This window comes from Rhineura floridana, chromosome 5 (assembly GCF_030035675.1).
Source record: "Rhineura floridana isolate rRhiFlo1 chromosome 5, rRhiFlo1.hap2, whole genome shotgun sequence".
NCBI lineage: Eukaryota > Metazoa > Chordata > Lepidosauria > Squamata > Rhineuridae > Rhineura > Rhineura floridana.
This window is the reverse complement of record NC_084484.1, coordinates 71,796,043-71,819,049: the sequence shown is the minus strand read 5'-3', so window position 1 is coordinate 71,819,049 and position 23,007 is coordinate 71,796,043. Positions and strand designations below refer to the sequence as shown.

General features: G+C 41.0%; 1 protein-coding gene across 1 annotated transcript in view; it reads right to left on the bottom strand.

Moving 5' to 3' along the window:
- CLCN4 (chloride voltage-gated channel 4) overlaps positions 1–23,007 on the bottom strand; it is a 52,144-nt gene that overhangs the window by 10,590 nt on the left and 18,547 nt on the right. Inside the window, exons 5-10 of the mRNA XM_061629423.1 lie at positions 18,431–18,553; positions 17,931–18,137; positions 17,756–17,836; positions 16,021–16,566; positions 8,344–8,530; positions 103–501 (exon numbers count right to left, since the gene is read on the bottom strand). Of these exons, the coding sequence (XP_061485407.1) occupies positions 103–501; positions 8,344–8,530; positions 16,021–16,566; positions 17,756–17,836; positions 17,931–18,137; positions 18,431–18,553 (1,543 nt within the window). The remainder of the gene's footprint in view (positions 1–102; positions 502–8,343; positions 8,531–16,020; positions 16,567–17,755; positions 17,837–17,930; positions 18,138–18,430; positions 18,554–23,007) is intronic.

Genomic DNA, 23,007 nt, shown 5'->3' with positions numbered 1-23,007 from the left:
AGGTATTTTCAGAGTCCAATGACACATTCCAGCTAAGCAAAAGCACTTGTGGTGTGAAGCAGGGTCAGTGAGGAGTGTGGTCTGGGGAGACTCATTACTCACTTATCGCAAGAATCAACTCCCGCCTCTGTGCAAAGCCTATAAGACGTTCAGAGTCTTTAGAAACTACCACTGGAAAGCCATTGTAGTCAGTCTCCTTGATTAACGTCTCCACATCTTCCACAGTCATGCTGTCTTGGGTTAGGACAGAGAGAGGGGGTTCACCACGTCTAGGCCTCATGACATCAGTAGCCAGTGTTCGGTGGGTAAACTCATCCTTGACATCCAGAAATGGATAGCCATTCAAATGGATGTGTGCCTCATAGATTCCTTCTTTACCAAAGGCATCAGCTACCCATTTGCTAGTTACAGCTGCAGCCATCAAAGGTACTATGTACTCTAATCCTCCTGTTAACTCAAACATGATCACAACAAGAGAGACTGTCATCCTGGTAACTCCACCTGTTGAGAAAAAGAGAGACTCCAGTTGATTATGTGGCAAGATTCCATATATCAGGCTACCCCTTTGTTTTCCACTTTCTGTAGATGGTTCATCTTGTTCAATTTAGTGAGAAACACAACAATACTTTCCACAAGCCACCACCATAGAATCAATGTGGGCTATGAATGAGTGCTATATTGATAGTAGCATTGCCACACATTGAAACTTCAACACCCCAATACATCTCCTTGTTCCCATGTGGATATATTATTTATTATTTTATTTATTTATTATTTTATTTATATCCCGCCCTTCCTACCAGCAGGAGCCCAGGGCGGCAAACAAAAGCACTAAAAACACTTTAAATATCATAAAAACAGACTTTAAAATACATTAAAACAAAATATCTTTTAAAAAAGCTTTCAAGACTTTTTTTAAAAAAAAAGGTTAAAAACTTTGAAAAACATATTCTAAGTCATCATTAATTCTCAATAGCTTTCAATCTCAGGCTCAGCAAGAGCAAAGAAAAGAAGTCAAAATGGTTACCTTGCCAATATTATGGTCAATTATATCATTATTTTATGTAAGTGCAAAACACCTAAAATCTCATGTTATTTAACTTCTCTAATAAATTGGAGGCTTAATCCCATTTTGGAATTAATGATCACAAAATAGCTCTTCAGTATTATCTACTAACACAGTTGTCTAAGTAGAGACCAGTCTACATTTGTGCTGGAACTGCTTTTTAAGATGTTTTTAAAGTTGTTTAAAGATGTTTTAAGATGTTTTGTTTTAATATGTTTTAAAGTCTTTTGTTTTTAAGATTTTTAAAGCACTTTTAGTGTTTTTTGTTTACTGCCCTGGGCTCTTCTGGAAAAAAGGGAGGGATATACATTTAATTAATTAATTAATTAACAAACTAAATCATACAAAACTGACATGATACTCATTAAAAATTGGTCAAGAATGTCAGAGTTTAAATTATAATTGAGCAAAATTGGAAGTCTAGTGATCCTTTGTATCTTGCAGATTGTTAACAAGTAATATTTGTTGCTAAGCTGGAGAAGTTAACAGGACAGCAACATCGATGAAATGGAACTGGCAAAGGGCAGAAATCCAGAAATATACTTGCTTCTCCCTGCGCTGGTGAGTGAATTAGGCAATAATAAGTATGTTCAGGCAGGCTTTACATTTTTGTTACTGTTTATGATTAACTCAAACTGAAGACGATGGAAGGTCAGCAAGTCGCTCTGGCCCAGTTTGCACACAATACTAAGCCAAAGCATGGCTAAGCATAAACAAACAGGTGTGTGGGTACTCATAGTAAAAATTACAGCCACTTCAGCAAATCAATTTTTCTAAAAACTGATCTAAAGTATTGACAGAACTTTAGAACCAACAGAAAAGCTCGAGTGACCTCAACCAGAGAGTGCTGGGAAGCAGGAAGAGTAGATATAGATACCCCTGTACCTCAAGGTATGACAAGTCTTGAGAAGACATACTTTAATCGTGGCACAGCTGTTTGCTGACAGAGAAAGCTTTCTGGCTGCTTTTTGAGGAGTGAATGAAAGAGAACCTGTAGATGGAGAATTCATAGTCTTTGAGATGACAAATGGTGACTGGTTGACAGGATATAGATATACCACCATAACATATATGGCAGATGCAGATGAAGCCCAGGGATGGATGGATGCCCATGACCATGAATTCGTGAAAGCAGATGTGCATATTAGAGCCCAAGAGGCAAGAATGGCAGCTTGGTTAGGAGCCATGCCAGAGCAGCTGCCTGGAATAACGAAGAATGGGCCAGTGGCTGTAAGAGCAACAGATCCCTGGGTTAATTACAGTACACATTACACCCCATTGGCACCGGAAGAACTGCCAGAAGTAGCCAACAGAAATGATTGTGAAAAAGATTATGCGATCCTGAGAAGACAATATCTATGGATAAGTCAAGAGTTATATGTGGGAGGCCCTATACCCATCCCCCTCGAATACAGAGAAATGCCTCAGGCGTTGCCCATACAGGTGGTCAGAAGAGTCATGAGACCAATGCTGGGAATGAAAGATGTGGCAAAGTGGATCTTGAATAATATGGCTGCTATAGAAGGAGTAGTCCTGGTTCCTTCTGCCAACATACAGAAGAGACTGATAAATGCATTAGTACCAGCTCCATTGGCATTGACTAAGAACGTACAGGCATACCCCGTTTAACGTTGCCCCACTTAACGTTGCCTCGCTATAACGTACATGCTCCATTCGTCCCCATACCCTGCTTAACGTTCGTGCGCTTCGCAATAACGTATACTTTATTGGCATGACGCCATTGCCATCTAGTGGTGATTGCGTGCAGTACAAGTGAAGACAACTGCTTCACTTAAAGGTTATATTTGCTTAAAGTATACTCTCCGGTCCCATTGCATATGTTAAAGTGGGGTATGCCTGTATGTGGTAACTGGTGTAATGTGGTGGCCAACTTCTATTTGAAAGCTCATGGACATGTAGCAGTTGCCAACTTGCAACCAGTGTTGGCTGCTACAGCAAGAACTGAGGGAGCAGCAGTAGCATTTTGAGTGGGTATGTGTTTGGCCCTGAAAGCCTATGCAATGGTACAAGAACCTGCTGAGAAGACAACCCTTGATGCTAGCAGTGAATATAGACTTAGAAACCTTACCTGATGACCACATGCAAGCAGAACAGTTTGAGACTGTGTTGACTCAAGCACAAAACACTCTTGGCCTGGATCCGTTAGGGCGTACCCAGAGAACACGAGACAGAAATTGTACATGAAGTAGAAGAAGATAACCTTCTTTCAGATGGGGAAGAAGATGACATAACATACCCCTACAAGGTGGACTACCACAAAGGTTTCACAGGGACACAGACATCTCACAATGACAGAGAGAATCAGCTCCTCCGAGGAGGCCCAATGGAAGACTTGAAGAACATTTTCAAGAATGTTATCAAGTGAGAGCACCATGACGTTGTGGAGACAAACATTCTGAATTTCATGAGTGAAGAGCCATGTGGGAAGTGAGAGGCCAAGCAGTGAGTGCCACTACTCCCCAAAGAGGAAGAGGAAAAGGACGCCACTCAGTCACCACACTGCCAACCACAGCTGAACCACGTCCATCAACCAAAACCACAGAAGGAAAAGCTATGTATAGCATACACACAATGCACCCAGATGAGGAGGGTGAAGAAGAAATTACGGAAAACTTCAAGGACAAACAGTTTGCCTGAAGGAAGTCTAAGGACTGACCTAACATAATACAAAGTCCCACTACCATGTTCTACAAGGTTCTTTCCAAATGAATAATTCTTAAGTGAATGAAGAGGCACAAAGATGCCCAACCACAACAAATGTATGTCTGAGGACAACTAACCAGCAATAGAAATTTGCTATATTAATTAAGCCATGATTCAAAGTGATGTAATTTTCCAGGGTATAAGGAACCATATCAGAAGCACTAGCACCCTGCACAGCCAGTGTTGAAAGCTTTAAGAAATATAAGAGCCATAGAGAATCCTGCAGCACAAGTAAAGATGAGTAGACCCCTGTGTTAGAAAGATATTAACATAACTGTTAATATATTTAAATTGGTTGTAACAGTTCTTCCATATTATAACATCTGCTATCTTTGGGTGTATAAGATTGTAACCCACCTGGTGCCTAGTGGCTGTCAACAAGTTTTCTCACCTATCTCATTGAGCTTGAAATTCCTGATTGTCCCTGGTGGAGTCAAGGGGTTCAGCTTGCTGTTTTATCTTAAAGTGCACAAGGATGTAATGGTAAACTGTGGGATTAACAAAAACTCTTGCTTTGCTGGCAAGCTGCTGGATTCCTAAAGCGACTTCTAAAGCCTAGAGAGAGTGTTTGGGAGCATAAAAGAAATTTGCAGTAAATGTATATGTATTTGTTGATGTATGTGTTCACATATTAATACTACTTTTAACAGGTTATAGTAATTTTTTTATCCTGTTAACATACAGAGTGGAGCCAGCTCTAGAAACACAAGCCACAACGTTCAAATCTGAAATAAGACCCATTGAAAGAGAAACAAAGTCTTCTTCATAAGTTTCGGTACGCAAAGAATTGAGATGATGACAGATACAGTACCAAATGGAGATTTAATAATCTGGTTCCATCATGGCCAAAAGACTTTAGTGACCATGAAGCAGAGAGCTTATATAAGCATATACCCTGGTCTAACTCGGGACTCTAATTGGTATCTTAAATGTACATGCAGGGTATGTGGCCTTGAACCGAGCACTCAATATTCGTGGAAATTGTATGGAGAATGGTTTATGACCCTGAAATCAAAGACAGTGAAATGATAATCTCTATATAGTCACTGGGAGAAAGCCCACCCTGAAGAATTCATCCAGAAAGGAAGAATTGCCAAGCAAGATTTTTGCCTCCGAAGTCCCTTTGGAAGTTCACCAGGACGTTCCGATACTACTATGGAAACCCTGGATTCAGATTCAGAATCTGAGTGCAGCAGATCACATATAGCTGTTATTAGTGTAAAAGAGGAGCCAGGTTGTAATTAGTGATTTGAAGACCGAAATAAGTTACAATGATGCATGTTTTTCTCTTATGTTATCCAAATGTAGTAAAAGCTTCTATAGTGATTGCTTTATTTACGTACATGGGCACCATATACATGTATATGTAATTATCAAGATTTCCCTTGTCAAATAGAATGTACTGATATGTAAACATGGTTCAGTGTTATGATGTAAGTAAGCAGTTTGTATCAAGAAGAAGATGCCTTACAAAACAGTGTCTCTGAAGAAGAATCAGCAACCACCACCACAGATGGAAAAAATGAAAACACCAGACATTCATGGCCTGTGTATTATGTTCAACCCACAAGAAGTGATGATGTCACTGTAATTGCCTAAGAATCAATTATATACATTCCAATGTTATATTTCAGCAATTTCAGCAATATGGGGGTGTAATGGGCCAGTCCAAAAATGGTTTAAAATATGTATAAAATATTGCTGAAATAGCTTTGATTTGCTTACATTTGCTTAGCTGATAGCTTATTGATGCATAAGTTGCAAAGAGTACAATGTTCTTTTTAAAATGGGCATCTTGCCCTCCCTTCTGAACAAAGCAATGTTTTGTTATGAGGCAAAGTACAAAGTGATAAGGAAGTTTAATTTTTGTAAGTTGTATTTAATTTATGTAAATTGTACTGTTTTTATTGATATTTATTTCTATATTTGTGTTTATTTTTTGTAAGCTGCTTTGAGGGCTTTTTGGCCAGAAGGCGGGATGGAAATATTATAGAAAAATAAAATAGAAAAATTGTATGGGGTCGTACTCTCTCTGAAAGAGCAGGTCTGTAGTCTGGGGGTGCTCCTAGATCCATCTTTGTCACTAGAGGCCCAGGTGACCTCAGTGGCTAGGAGTGCCTTTTACCAGCTTAGCCTGGTAAGACAGCTGTGGCCATTTCTGGACTGGGATAGCCTGACCACTGTTGTCCACGCACTAGTAACCTCCAGGCTGGATTACTGTAATGCACTCTATGTGGGACTGCCCTTGAGGTTGGTCCGGAAGCTGCAGCTGGTGCAAAATGTGGTGGCGAGACTGCTCACTGGTGCAGGGTATCGTCAACATGTTACCCTGCTGCTGAAAGAATTGCACTGGCTGCCCATTTGCTACCAGGCCAAGTTCAAGGTTTTAGTTTTGGTGTACAAAGCTCTATACAGCTCGGGACCAGGATACCTGAAAGACCATCTTATCCCTTATATACCCAGACAATCACTGCACTCTCCAAGTGAGGGCCTCCTGCAGATACCATCTTATCAGAAGGTCCGTTCTGTACAACATAGGAAACGGACCTTTAGTGTGGCGGCACCTACCCTGTGGAACTCCCTCCCCTTAAATATTAGACAGGCACCATCTCTGGTATCTTTTCAGCACCTATTGAACACCTTCCTCTTTCAACAAGCCTTTTAAGTTGAGACCTTATTCCAGTCTGCTTCTGTGTTGGAATTGCTTTTTAATATGCTTTTAAACCTTAAAAAAAATGTTTTTTAACTTTTTTTAAAAAAAAGTCTTCAAAGCTTTAAAAAGTGTTTTTGAAGTTGTTTTGTTTTAATGTATTTTAATGTCTGTTTTTATGATGTTTTAAAGTGTTTTTAGTGCTTTTGTTTGCCACTCTGGGCTCCTGCTGGGAGGAAGGGCAGGATATAAATCAGGTAATAAATAATAACTAAATAAATAAACTATAATAATAATAAATAAATAAAAAGTCTAGACAGTCAGCCAACACTTTGGCTGTATCAACAAGGAAGCTCCTAATATGGTGTGGCTGACACCTGCAGACGGTAAGGTAAACTAGTTGTTTATACCAGTCATAGAGAAGGCATGGGGAAGCGCAACTGACAGACAGTAGCTGATAAGATCATGGGAACATGCCCCCTCTTTGATACCAAAGTGTATAAAAGGCCAGGCTTCACACACTCACTATCCTCCACTCTAGCTGCAGTGAGGATCAAAGAGAATGCAGGAGAACCATTCCATCTATTCTATCCATGACATCTGATGGGTGATCTATTATGACATGTATTTCCATGTACTTTGTAACTTTGGCTCAGCAACAGGACTTAAGAGTTTAACTCAATCTTTCATCTATTGTAACCTATTTTAACTAGCTTACAATAGATGAAAGATTGAGTTAAACTCTAAGCATCCCTTCAAAGTCTTATACTTTGATGTTAAATGGATATCCAGCAACTTCTTTCTTGTTGATAGGTATTCCTTTTTTGTATTTCTGCAGTGTTGGCTAAGGCCACCTAGAATGCATTTTATTAGTTTTGGTGTGCAAGATATGAATAAATAGCTTATATTTTAAAGATTCTGCTGTCTGAAGCCTGACTGCCAAATAGAAAATTTCTGGTACACCCCAAGAATCAAGAATTCTTGAGTGGGGTCTCCTCTGTCCTCCACCTACGTTTGACAACTGCTGTTGATAACCTGTGAGTTTAGTGAACTAACGCCTTATAACATATAAGGACTCTAAGTGGACATGGAGGAAGGGAGAAGGCTAGAACCCTCGACCCTGTGCATTCACAAGAGGGCCAGCCTTGCCAGTATCAACTGCTCTCCCAGTTCTTCTGCTGCCACGCTACCTGGAGGTAAGCCATGGTTTGGCTTAGCATTATTCCCAAACCCAGACTCGTAGTTTGTCTCCCCCAAACAAGCCACGAGTAGTAAGCCAAGACCAAACCTTGGCTAAGGCTTGTGGTTTGTCTGGAGATAGGCAAACCATGAGCTCAGGTATGAATGTAACACTAAGCTAAGTCATGGCTTAGCTCTGTGAGGTGCAGCGGCAGGACTAGGGAAGGAGTGAAATGGCAGTGATTTTTACTGTGGGTACCCACATTCTATAATGAAATGCTTCTTAGTTAATTTATATAGCTTAGAGCAAGCACAATTTGAGACTAAAAACAAGGGTCAGGAAATGCAAATAAGATTGAGCTTAATTTCTCTCTTTTAGTCATAGCAGTCACAGAGAAAAACAGCTGGATCAGCCACAATTTGTGGAACTTTGGTATTGGAAAGGATTTGTAACTCAGCTGAGTACCTTTAGTAGTATACTGGAATAACCACTCTATGTATCCTATATTAGAGGCACAGTTTTATGTTTGGTAATGTATGATTTTATATTAATTAAAGCTGATAAAAAACCAGACATGATGGTGGTTAAAACCACTTCAAATAAAGTAACATGACATTGGTAATCATATCCGTGAATGATGAATTCTTAAACTAAAGAAAAACACCTATCACTGTATCTAAATATCATGTCTCATACAACAATGATGAAAATCACATATTGTACCTAAGCAAGCTGCAGCTCCCACCATGGCATAAAGTCCTGGGGTAACACAGTCAGCTCCTGGCCTGCACCAGTTCCTGAAGACAATCCAGTCATGATGATGGTAGGCCAACTGCTCCACTCCGATTCCAACTATTCTACCAGCTATAGCTCCTACAGCCATACTAGGTATAAAAAGTCCTGACGGGATCTCAAAGAACATAAAAACAAGTGAATAGTCAGATTCTCAAAAGGCCAGCTTGACTATGAACATGATTTCAAAGTTTACTTTAAACATACAATAACTGAGTAATACTCAGTATTTAGCTACCATAGATCTTTGTCTCTTGTTACAGATGAACTATGCCCTTTAACTACTGAGAAGTCTTGCTTTCGCTATCTCTTTGGCTGTTTGGTATAAACAATGTAGGTCGGGGGGGACTTTTTGGCTTCAGTGGCCAGACTCTTATCAGGATCTGCCTCATGGGCCAAATTTGAGAGGTGGGCAGTCCATCTGTCAATCACATAATGTAATTATGATGTCACCTGTTGGGCAGGGGCACCCATCTGTCAAAAACCCTCACGCTTCCTTTATGTTTCTGCGATCGGGGACTTAGAACGGGAGGGGGGAGACTTGGAAAAGCCACTTCTAAGTCTCCTCCCACTTCCTTTTTTAATTGCCCATGATTGGGGACCTAAAGAAGGAAAGGTGACTTGGAAAAAAGTCTTCCCCTTTCCCCTTTAACTCCTTCATTGCAGAGAATGAAAAGAGAAATGTGGGGAGACTTGGGAAAGGCTTTATCTTAGCCCCTGCTCTCTCAAACAGAAGGGCAGGAGCTGTCTTAAAGCCTTTGCAAAAATTTCTTTGAAGTAGCTCACATGAGAGCTGCTCCAAAAGGTGCTTTTGCATACAACTTTAATCCGTGCTCATTTGATGCAAGGTGGTGGGCTCATATGCCTTCAGATCATTGCCAGGAACTACCATACATGGTAATTAAATCTCACCCTTAAGGTCTGTTCAGATCCTCAAACTCATGGTAAGTAGGTTAATAATATCCCACAGTTAGTTAAGTACTAAATACCTTGTGAATATTTCCCCAGACAAATTTTTATCCACAATCTTTCCTGTGGATCTGGCAAACTCCAAAGGGAAGCCATGTTAGTTTGTTACACCACACTTAAAAAAGAAACCTAACAGATTTACTGCAGTGTAAACTTTCACAGACTAGAGCCCACTTCTTCACCATGGTGAAATATAAATCCAATCTCCTGGTGAGGACACATTCACAAGAAAATGTTACCAGAATAACAAGGGAAACTGACCGATGCTTCTTTCCTGACATAAATGACATACCCGCATCCTAATACCAGTAGAACTCAACAGCATGTGAAGGGCAGCAGTTTAGCCACCACCTGCTCTTAGGGTTTCAAGCTTTGACTTTTTTCCTTAGTCTTTTATGGATTTATCCAGCTTCCAAAGTACTTAAAAGTAATGCCTAAGATTTTCATAAAAGCAATTTAGCTTTGCCTAATTTCATTTATGAATTTATTCCAAGTTTAGCTACTCATACAGGCTACATTATCTTTTTCTCATTCGACTCAAAATATGCATGCATTTTTTTCTCCTTGTCAGAATAAAGATTTATGCATAATGAGTAAGTAAAGAATTATATCATCTGTTTAAAACATCTAAAAATGAGTCCTTGTCATTTGGCATACTTTACAACTTTATTACTGCCCTTTTCTACATAATTTAAATTGGATTTGAATTACATGTCAAACACAGTATAAAAATGTTAACAAGGAGCCTGACTTTTCACAGGTGAAATCAGGCGGTTCATTCTTTCATCCCCAACTTGTCAAGAGTTTTGTGAATTACTGCTTTCCTTGCCTGAAGTGCAATCAAATCACCAGTCACTAAAGCAATAACAGGCAGAAGGTGAAATGAAAACATCAGTCACTCCACTTGCTTGCCCCATCCTGGCAAGATATACATTGCCGCCCTGGGCTCCTACTGGGAGGAAGGGCGGGAAATAAATCAAATAATAAATAATTAAATAAATAAATAATATTTTATAATAAACCTACTTTTCAAGCCAAGGCAAGTGTGTGTCTGTGTGAGATGAAATTGTTTAGCATCAGAGGTTGAATCCCACTACCATCCCATTATTCTAAAATCCAGTTAGTACTAAAGGGATGAAGTGATAGGAGCAAGTCCTATTGAATTCAATGGTGTTTGCTCCCGGGTAAGGGGTGTTTGGTTTGCAGCCTTAGATCTCTTCAGGTGGCTAGTCTAACATGTTAGCTCTCAGGACATGCAGGGTGAAGAAGCAAAATATGAATCTATTTTCTCTTCTTCATGTACAAACGGGAATTTGCACATCTTCCATGTAATAAGATGTTCCTCAATTTGGAGCAAGCACAGCTCATGAACCCAGAAGTTGTGTGAGTTTATTCTCCACGCTGGAGGTACAAAAACAAGGGATATAACTTACTTTGGCTCCTTTTCCCTCTGCTTCCTTGTAATATGTGAAGCCCCCATAATCAACCGCGGTAAAAAGGCTAAGCTATCTGGCACCGTAGTGACGTACTAGTTTTTATGGTGACTCTGAATGTTTTGTATTTATTTATTTGTTTGTTTATTACATTTATATACTGCCCCATAGCCAAAGTTCTCTGGGGGGTATACAGCAATTAATTGCTAATTCTAATATTGAACTCAGCTGGTGAATGCTGAGAGGATTATAGTCAAAATGGAGCCTCTAAAAAACAAGAGCAAGATATCGGCATGCTTGGAGGAACCCCAAGAAACACCACACGTAGAGTGATAGCTGAAAAAAATAAAAATTGGAGGCTGGGGGTGAACACCCTTCTGGAGGGAATATGTGTGGAACCCTAAAGAGAAACACTCTGATTATTTATGAAGAATACTCCTATGCTCTGAGAGGTTCTCAAAGCAGCTTATAAAAGATTCTTCATAATAAAAGCACACTCAAATTTAGCACAGAAACAGAAATTACATGGTGTCCCTATGGAGCCCTATGGCAGCATCTGCTGCCCTTGTGTCATACTAGGCCACAGCTTCCACCCAAACCCTCTGAGGCAAGAGAGTGAGGCTGATCAATTTAAGTCACTCAGGCCACAGGAGTGGCAGTGCACCACAGAACCGCCCCACTCAGCCCATGATGGAAGCAGTTTTCTTTTGCTGGTGTTGGCAGGAAGCAGGTTCTCTGAGGCAAGGGAGAAGGGCCGAGCAGCTGGTTCTTTTCCTTAGGAGGGATGATGCACTGCAATATTTGGTTGCAATTATTAATAATTTTACCATTAATAATCTGGACTAACAAAAAATTAGGGGCCAGATAACAATAGCAACAACTCTTGTTGTTACAATCATTACCATTTTATTTTTTGAAATTATACCCCAAAAGTAAAGAATAGAAAAGTTACCTCAGAATAGATTGTCCTCCCACCGTATCATTTTTGAGGATGAAGAGGGGATCTGGGACACTGGCATTCTTACTCTGAGTTTGGGACTGGTGGGCCAGAACATAGGCAGAGGCAACTATGCTGAGTGAAACTACCACACACCACCAAATGATGAGGAAACCAGTGGCCACTGTTTTTCATGTGTTCTTCAAACATATCTAATACTTGTTCTGCAAACTGAACCAAGCTAATATATGATTGTTTTGTGTGAAAACAAACTGATGACAAAAAACAAAATCCTAAAACACACACACACACAACCTGGAAGGTCTTGGCACAAGAAGCCATAATTGATCAAATTAAGAAGTGGCCACAATCAAATCATAAAGGGACCTCATGTGTCAGCAGGTTAGGCACTCAGAGCAGCTTTGTCCAACTGCACATTCTTTCTGTTTTTTGGACATCATTCAGGATAAAATTAAAATACTTCCAGTGTAGTTTTGCCAATGGCGTGACAAGTTGATTAGCCTGTCATTTAACATTGGTCAGTTAATGCAACAACTCCACTTCCTGTCAGCAGCCCATAAATTCTTATTTCAATCCAGGGATTTCTGAAAAACATTAAGCAGCCTAGAAGAGGTAGAAGCTGAGCCTTGCCAGAATGTTGCATGTAAAAAATTCCTTCAACACAAGAAATGGGGAGGTGCCAAGCTGCTCATATCACATTACTTGAGAGTTGGGCTTGCACAAAAAAATTAGGTTCCCTCCAGAGTGCACCTTTGAGAACCCTAGATTTACATCAAATTGATTTGACAACCAAAGATATAACGGTCTCTAAGCTCTATTACACTAAACTAGACTACATTGCACAACAGAAGCCAAGAAAGAACGATCAAGCAATTGTACTAACAATCAGGAGAAACAATGGGCTGGCTCAGATGTAATTATAAACCATAGTTAAATTAAACTATTGTTTAAAAATAAAGCTAGTACACACTGCTGAAGTTGTGAGTGTTTATTCCTCTCTCACTGCTTTGGCGCTGGGACCTAAGCCATGGTCTGGCTCAGCATTACATCCCAACACGGGCTCATGCTTTGTTTTCTCAAAAGAAACCACAATTGGAAAACCAAGATCAAACCTTGGTTACCGCTTGTGGTTTATTAGAGAAAAATAAGCCCGGGTTTGGATGTAACACTAAACCAGACCATGGTTTAGCTCCTGGCAGCATGGCAGAAGCAGGACCTGGGGATGAGAGATATGCCTATGATTTCAGCAGTGTGTACCAGCATGTTTACGTTTAAACCACAGTTCAGTTTAACTATGGTTTAAAGTGATGTGCAAATGGAAGCCAGTAAATGAAACAGCCAGAATCCAAAATGGATACATTTATGTAATTAAAGGAAGTAAGAAATGAACTATTCTGAAGGCATCTCTAAAAGTCGACAGAAATGTGGGAAGATGCTTTGATTTATTTGTTAAGTCATATTTCTGAAAAGAGTAGCCTTTGCATTAGGAGTATATATGATATAGGAAGCTGCCTTATATGGAATCGGTCACCTACCTCACAGGGCAATCCTAATCATGTCCACTCAGAATTTATTTATTTATTTATTTATTTATTATACTTCTATACCGCCCAATAGCCGTAGCTCTCTGGGCGGTGCACAACATAAAAACATCCAATATACAGGCAAAAACATATATCAACAACTTAAAAAACAATATATCAAAAGTAGTAAAAACATAATTAAACATATAAACATCTACAACACAAGCCTAAAAATATTAAAAGCGTATTAAATCAGTTAAAAGTATTAAGATGTTAAGTAATTAAGATTACTAAAATATTAAGAGCGTAAGTGCAAATGTAGGTGTTAAAGATAGATGTTAAAAATGTTGTTAAAATGCCTGGGAGAACAAAAAGGGGTTTACCTGGCGCCGGAAAGACAGCAATGTTGGCGCCAGGCGTACCTCATCAGGGAGAGAGTTCCATAGTTCGGGGGCCACCACAGAGAAAGTCCGTTTTCTTGTTGTCACCTTCCGGGCTTCTCTCTGGGTGGGCCCCCGAAGGAGGCCCTTCGATGTTGAACGCAGAGTACGGGTAGGTTCATATCGGGAGAGGCGTTCCACCAGGTATTGTGGTCCCAAGCCGTGTAAGGCTTTATAAGTCAAAACCAGCAATTTGAATTGAGCCCGGAAGCATATAGGCAGCCAGTGCAAGCGAGCCAGAATCGGGGTTATATGTTCACATCTCCGAGTCCCTGTTAACAATCTGGCCGCTGCATTTTGCACGAGCTGCAGCTTCCGAACTGTCTTCAAAGGCAGCCCCACATAGATTGCATTGCAGTAGTCCAATCTTGAGGTTACCAGTGCATGGACAACTGAAGCAAGGTTTTCCCTATCCAGATAGGGGTGTAGTTGGGCCACCAACCGAAGTTGACAGAAAGCATTCCGTGCCACCGAGGCTACTTGTGCCTCTAGTGACAGGGATGGTTCTAAAAGAACTCCCAAACTACAGACCTGCTCCTTCAGGGGGAGTGCAACTCCGTCCAGAGCAGGTTGAGCCTCTCCCATCTGGTCAGGGGAACCACCCACTAACAGCATCTCAGTCTTATCTGGATTGAGCTTCAATTTATTCGCTCTCATCCAGTCCATTACCGCAGCCAGGCATCGGTTCAGCACCTTGACAGCCTCACCTGAGAAAGATGAACAGGAGAAGTAGAGCTGCGTGTCATCAGCATACTGATGGCAACACACTCCAAAACTCCTGATGACCGCACCCAGCGACTTCATGTAGATGTTAAAAAGCATGGGGGATAGTACTGACCCCTGTGGAACTCCGTATTGGAGGACCCAGGGTGCCGAGCAAAACTCCCCCAGCGCTACCTTCTGGAGACGACCCGCTAAATAGGAGCAGAACCACTGCCATACAGTACCTCCAACTCCCAAATCAGTGAGTCTCCCCAGAAGGATACCATGGTCGATGGTATCAAAAGCCGCTGAGAGATCAAGGAGAATCAACAGGGTTACACTCCCCGTCTTTCTCCCAACAGAAGTCATCATACAGGGCGACCAAGGCCGTCTCAGTGCCAAAACCGGGCCTGAACCCCGATTGAAATGGATCTAGATAATCGGTCTCATCCAAGAGTGCCTGGAGCTGGTCCGCGACCACTCTTTCTAGAACCTTGCCCAGGAATGGAACGTTCGCTACTGGCCTGTAATTGTTAAAAGTTTCTGGGTCCAAGGAAGATTTTTTTCAGAAGTGGTCTCACCACTGCCTCCTTCAGGCAACCAGGGACCACTCCCTCTCGCAATGAGGCATTAATCACCTCCGTGGCCCAGCCGGCGGTTCCAACCCTGCTAGCTTTTATCAGCCAAGAGGGGCAAGGATCCAGTATAGAAGTGGTCGCATGCACCTGTCCAAGCACCTTGTCAATGTCCTCGAGCTGTACCAATTGAAACTTATCCAAGAAAACATGACCAGACTGTGCTCCAGATGCCTCATTTAAATCCACTGCTGTAACATTGGAGTCCACGTCCTGACGGATGCAAGAAATTTTGTCCTGGAAGTGCCTGGCAAATTCATTACAACGGGCTTCAGATGGATCTATCATGTCCTTAGGGCCAGAATGTAATAGCCCTCGGACAATCTTAAAAAGCTCCGTCGAATTCAGTGAGGCTTGCTCTGAAGTAAGTGGGGTTAGGGCTGAAGCCTCAATAGTGTCTACACTGGGGAAGGGAACCTTTTCCAATCTGAGGGCCACATTAACTCAAGGGCAACCTTCTGGGGTCCACGCACCAGTAGTGAACAGGGCCAGAAGCAAAATGTGGATGTAGCAGCAAATGCAGCTACATTCCAGTCATGAAAAATTATGCACACCTCCATACAGGTAAGCAAATGGCATTATTACAGTTCAAGAACACATTCATTCCAGGCAAAAGTACTTGAGACTGTATAGGGGGTCTAGTGAAGGGTATAGCCTGGGGCCAGTTAGAGAGGCCTGGAGGACCGTATTTCCTCTCCCACCCTCCCCCACTGCCTGAGGTTCCCCACCCCTGGCCTAGACTAGCTGACAGTGGATTTCCAGGTTTTCAGACAGGAGTATTTCTCAGCTCTACCTGGAGATCTTTTGCATGCAGAGCATATATTCTGCTACTGAGCTATACATTCTTTCAATACATCTGCCTTCTTGGTTTTGCTTGTATTATGAATGCCAGTTTTTCAAATTAGAAACTAGATTGCAACGAAATACACACACACACTGTGGACTTACCTTCATGCCAAAGGTAAATATTGTGATGATGATCTTAAAAACCAGAGCCAGGGCTAGTTGCCACATAGCCATATACACTCCTATACCAGCTGGTCTGTCAGGAATGTCATCCACAGGCCTAGTCATATTGGGATCATTTATGTAGTCACAGAGCTGTGAGGACTCCAGAGCTCCACAGTCATTGAACAGTTCAGAGATGAGCTCACTGGTGCTTCTCCGAGTGTATGGATTGGGAAAGGCAATTATGGCAGTGATGGCAGTTACCACTATCACTTCTAGAACTGGGTATTTCCCTAGCTTAGTGGTTTTACGCCTCCTGCACCAGGCAATGTTGCATCGAATGAAAAGTGTCCCCCACAAGCCTCCAAAAACTCCAAGCAGAATAAAGGGGAAAAGTTCAGCCATGTACCAAGGTGTGTGATACTCCACATAAAAAAGAACCAAGCGGCTGTTTCCAAATGGGTTGATGGATCTCAGGGTAAAAGCAGCAACAAGGGCAGCAAAAAAAGATCTCCAGAGGGTCTTCAATGGAAAATAATAACTCACCTGAAGGAAAAATAAAAGCAATCAATAACAACTGGAGTGCTTCCCATTGGTTATTGATCTGCAAAAACTATGATGCATTTTAAAGCATGCTCTTCTCCCTTACTTTAAAAGGAGTTCCCCTGATATGCATGTGGAAAGGATGTACTGTCAGACTCTGGGGGAGTGTCATATAGAAGCAAAACTGTGCAGAATTAATTTGGTGATATTTAGGTACATTCATGTTGCAGAGGGAGAACAGCCCTTTCCAAACTTTCCAATGGTGCTGGGGTAAGGAAAATGTGCCAACATGGCAGATCCTTTGACTGGCAATGGTAGTCTGCCCGTCTTCTAAATAAGAAGTGGTGACTGTCACCGCTCACTGTACTTTAAAAGAGTACCTCAAAGCTTATAACTTGAGGGCTGCTCTATACAAACAACAGACAGGGTGGCAAAACTGTTTCTAGGTTGTGGAATTTCGAATGGTAATGTTCTCCTATATAAAAAGCTCCTTATTTATGCATAGAAAACAAGATGGTAAATAAGAGAGCCATAGCCAATGTTTTAGGGATTTTTTTAAATTGTTGTAAGGCTCCTTAAGTATTGAACCACAGGACAGAAATCCTTCATTTAAATAAAACAAACTGTGTTCTACCTGTCAGTTTAGTTTTCTGTATGCAGTGACTTGTTTCTCCTACCATGCAAGTAATCTACCATTGTCACCTGTCTGAATTTGTACAATCCAGAAGCAGTTACATCCTGCCATCAGCTGTCCATGTAGACAAGGCTTCATTCATTCCTATTCCTTCCCAGGTGTGGTGCACAAGTATCACACAAAGACTTCATTTCTATTCCCATCAAGGCCACATCCATGCTGTACATTTAAAGCACTATGACAGCACTCTAGCAGTGGTAGAATCTTGGGAACTGTAGTTTGCTAGGGGTGCTGAGAGTTATTTGGAGACTGCCTACTCTCCTCATAGAGCTACAGTTCCCAGGGTGGTTTAACAATCAGTCTCTCTTGCTCTGTGAGGGGAATAGGGGTCTCCTAACAACTCTCAGCACCCTTAAACTACAGTCCCCAGGATTCTTTGGGGGAAGCCATGACCATTAGAGTGGCAACATGGTGCTTTAAATATATAATGTGGATGTTGCCCAAGCATGTCATCTTCAGAAAACCGGTGTGTTCTATATAGCTCAAGTTGCATCTTACCTCTTCTAGGCTAAAAAGAACACCACCGATTGGTGCCCCAAAGGCAACAGAGACACCAGCGGCGGCAGCTGCTGAAAGCACCTAGCATGGAAATAATGACATAAATAAGTTAAGAGCGTGAAGAATGCACAGAATGTTACGATGGGAGGGGAGGAATATGCAAAGCCAACGTTACCTCTCTTCTTTTTCCTTCATTTTTGCTGTACTTTGAGAAGAGGCTGCTGAAAAAGTTGCCGCAGCAACAGGCCACATGCACTAGAGGCCCTTCTTTGCCAAGGCTGAGTCCTGAAGATACCACCAGAACCAAAGTTACAGTTTTGATTAAGAGGGTCCACTTGCCTAGGTAGCCCCTAATAATGAAACCACTCAAGATGGTCTTTATCTGAAACAAAGGAAGAACAACACCAGTCAGCAGCTCTGGTTTTTTAAAAGCTGATACAAATTTTGAAGAGGTCATCTCTCCCTTTTTTTAAGGCTTATGAAAGTTAAGTTCTAAAACAAAAAAAATCAAATGCCACTTTTAATGCCAAAGAGTTTCTTAATCTTTACTCCAATTCCATCTCTTTTAGTGGATCCCCTGATTTTCATGCCTTCAGACTAAGCATTGCAAGGTAGAAAATTATTCCCACCCACCCTCATTCTGAAATACATGCCAATCCAGAAAGAAAAGCTTACCTCTGGAATGCCAGAGCCACAGGCGTAGGGAGCAAATACCCTGACAAGGGAGACAGCCAGGAAAGCAAACAATAAAGCCCACAAAATGTACAGAAAATAATTTAGAATGTAAGCGCTTGCACCCTATAGGGGAAGGGAGGAAGAAAAACAAAACAAGAACAATGGTTAAACTAATCCCAAAAGTGGCACATTTCTGCTGGTTGCTATAGTGATTGTGTGGGGAAGCATCTCTTCACTGAACTTAAGAGGCTATTGCAGTACAAAGTATGTAGACACGGCTCCTCCAGAAGACTTGTTTATTCAGCATTCATCCTGATTTGCTTGCACAAAGGGCCCCTCCAGACTGGTGTTTTATTTATGGGCATATTCTACAACATTTTCTTGACACAATAATAGTGCACTAGTAGTGGTTTAGTTTGTTCTGAGATGCTTCCCCTGTGCTACCACATGGTTGCTGCCTGGAGGGGCTATAGTGCAACAAAAGCAGGACAAAAATAAACCAGGACATTTGCAGTATAAAAAGTTATGGGTTTTCAGTAGCAAGTTATGAGAGACACACTGATTGGATGTGAAGCAGTGTGGTCATCCCAAAACTTTTGCAGGTGCAAAATTATTGAAAAAAGTCTGACTTCATGACCACCCAGATACATCATGAGCACAAATTGTCATAAATATGCATTAAAAGGATATGTGGAGGGGTCCAAAGCTGATGTGGTGGTTCAATTATACCCAGCTAGTCTTTACTGAGCATTCACTCTAATTTGTTTGTGGATGGTTATACGATAATGAGCATTCATTGTGGGCTGTTTATAAGTCTTCCCATTAATCATTTATACATATCAGACTTTTCGGTGCATTTCCCCATCACTTTTCTAACTGCAAAAAGTCCATTTCTTTAAAAAGGGATTTGCAGTGCTAGACAGAGTGCTTTAATTCACTTTAACTGCACAAACCTAAATTTCCAATATTATATATTTATTTATTATCATTATTTTTACCCCGCCCTTTTTCCAAACTCACAGCGGCTTCCAGATAAAAGAACACATATAATTAAAAACATACAAAAGTCTAGATTAAAATAGAATTAAACTATTTACAGTATTAAAACCATTCATACATACAGTTAAAATAATTCAAACTCAGTTTAAAATAATACAATTAGACAATAGCAATGCAGCACCCTTCAAGCCCTGTCCTTAACAGCCTTCAGTTCCAAAGGCTTGTTGGAATAAAAAAGTCTTTGCTTGCCGACGGAAGGACTGCAAGGAGGGGGTCATTCTTGCCTCCCTAGGAAGGGAATTCCAAAGCCTCGGGGAAGCCACCGAAAAGGCCCTATCTCGCATCCCCACTAGTCGTGCTTGTGAGGACGTGGGTATTGAGAGAAGGGCCCCTCCTGAGAATCTCAGGGCCCAGGCAGACTCATATAGGGAGATACGGTCTGACAGATAGCCTGGACCTAAGCCGTATAGGGCTTTATAGGTCATCACTAGCACTTTGAATTTTGTCCGGAAACAGACTGGCAACCAGTGGAGCTTTTGTAACAGGGGAGTCGTATGGTCCCTGTAACCAGATATATACATTCAGATCCGTCCTACAAAACAGTGACAGTCTGGAGGCACCCAATGTTTCTTCAACAGTACAAATATCTACTTCATGGCTGCAATTCTGTGCACACTTACTTGAGGGTAAGTCCCACTGAACTCAGTGAGACTTACATCTGAGTTAGTCATAGAGTCAGGCTCCATGTGGCATCTACAGTAAAGCAATTTATACGAAAATATAGCTGGCATGGGGGGAATTAAATTATCTATAAATACAATGCATGGCAGTCACAAAAAACATATTGCAAACAGTATTAATAAATGCTAAACCCACTGTAGGAATTGGCATGGCATTTGGAAAATGTTCATTAACTGCCCAAGAGAAAAATGACTCAATGCTTGTAGACAGGAGTCTTCTCCCAAATCTCTATAAAGCAAGTGCGGGGAACCTTTGGCCCTGCAGATGTTGCTGAACTATAACTCCCATCAGCCCTAGCAAGCATGGCCAATGGCCAAGAATGATGGAATTGTAGTTCAGCTACAGACCAAGGGCAAGTTAACACAGATACAGGCAGTCAAAAGGGAAACTTGTGATGTCCCTTGTTTCTCTTCCCATACACAACCAACAGTTTTTATAAAGATCATGTGTTGGTGGAAGTAAGTAGAAGTAACTAACCCAGGGTATTCAAAGAAATGCCCTCCAGATGTTGGTGGACTACAACTCCTGCCAGCCCCAGCCAGAATGGCCAACAGTCATGGATCATAGGAGCTGGAGTCCAACAACAATTGGAGGTACCACATGGGATACCCCTTGCGTATTCCCTACTGGTGAGAAGGAGAGAAGAGAAGCAGTTGGGGTAGGAAACACTGGACTAGGAAAGATTCAATTCCTGTCCACCATCTTGGCTTTAAATAACCCCATCTAGCTGGGCCCTTAAACCCTGGTTAAAATCAGAGTGATGCTCCTTATACATTAACAAGAATGGTATTTCACCAGATAGTGGCTCCAAATTTCACAGCTTTATGCTGGAAGTTCTGCCCATATGGTAAACAGGGATTACTGCAGCAGGCACATATTTCCCCTAGTCCTACCCTTTTTCTTACCTATTTGCACAGAACAATTATTGATTGGGTGGCTCTTCTGCTCGTTAATTTTGACAGCTGGATTTACTTATCCCAGCAAAAGGAAAGTTTAATGGCATTTCTGTTTTGACACTTATTGATGCCATGAGTAATTCTTATTGCCACAGCTGAAGAGCATTTGTTTAAATTTCCCCATGAATGTCTTCCCATAGTGCTTTAAACAAGAGCCAGCTATGGCAATAATTATTATTCCTTTACAGCATGGACTTTGTTTGAAAATCAAGATCCATACCATTGTGAATTGGGAATAGCCTCAGAGGAAAAAGAGGTTGCTCTTTAGAATTTGGTTCTCAAAATTCTTAGTAGAAGAGTTGTTTGTCCTCTAAATGTAGCTAAGTGGCTCTACTTGCTACTTCCCATCCCTCCTTTAAATCACAGAGATAAGCTTAAAAACAACATATTTTAGAGGAATGTTAGGGTGTCTGCCTTCTTCATGAAACCTTAGTATGGTGGAACTGGTTTGAGAACATACAATCTCTACCCTGAAAATAAGTGTCTTGGGATACAGATATTACCTAGATCTATCACTTTTCTCTTTAACCTAAATACCACTGAGATCAAAGAACTATGTTTTCAGCTTTCTCCCAAAATACTTTAATGGCCCTTATTAAACTGCACCATAGGCATTCTATCTCACCCTTCTTCCAGAGTTTAGAGGGGAATTTTGGCCTCACAACAGTCCTGTGAAGTGTAAGCTGAGAGATAATGGTTTGGTTTAGACATAAAAAAAATAGCACGGTTTAGAGCTACCTATGTGAGCATTGAGCTTGTACATTCCCAACCCTCTCCTCTGGCATGGCCACAAGGAGAATGAAAACTTCCACTTCCATTTTTAATCAGCTGAATTTTAGTGTTATGTCCAAAGCCTAAGCAATGGTTAGTATTAACTATGGTTTATTGAAACAAGCCAAGATGGGTCACAGTTTGTCCAGGTTTGGATATAGCATTAAACTGTTATTAGTTAAGAACAGAAGCAAATGTTTATGACCTTCTCCTCACAGTCAGTCCCGGCAAGGCAGGGGGTGCACAAACCATAGCTTAATGTTGTCCAAACACAGTTAATCACTTGTCCAAAGCCATCAACTGATGTGTGATGTGTGAGCCCAACACTACACCCACCTCTATACTAGCGATGGTCTCCGTTTCTGCAATAATTTATTTGCCATCAGATTATTTTTCTGATATTCTCTATCTTTATGGAGAAAATTTTGAAGTAGCAACTCTCCATGCCTGGTTTCCAATTCATTCTTCTTTTTTCCCCAGTTTGTTTGTTTTTTAAAAGTCACTTTGAAATCAAATACTTTTATTGATCTACTTTCTATGTGAGCTCCTCAAATGTATATTCTCTTTCTCTGATGTCAATGAAGTGTTGTTTGTAACTGACAGACAGAAAGCAGCAGGGGGGAATGAGGTGCTGATTTTAAGCAGCAGGGGGGAAGACACTGACTTGATTATCTGCCTTAATTTGCTCTGCGAATGCACATGAAAAGGAATGTAAACAGGCAATAATTACAAAGTTCTGAATAAAGATCAATACCAGTGGAGACTCGTGAACAAATAGCAATTATAATATGATAATTATCTGCAAAGCAAAAAAAAAAAAATCTGAGAAGATTGGGAAAATGAAAAGATGTTGGAGGAAAAAAGAATCAGATCATTAACAGCCACTAGGGGGCCACATTTAAAAAAGGAACATAAAAAAGGAGATAATTCCATGCCTGCTCTACACTGGATGTGTATTTACCAACTACAATAACCAATAGAAATGATTGATTCTAACCAATAGAGATGATTGATTCTAACCAATAGAGATGATTGATTCTAACCAATAGAGATGATTTGGTGGATGAAGTGGCAGTTACGGGAACTCTGAGGGAAAGTGACCACACCATA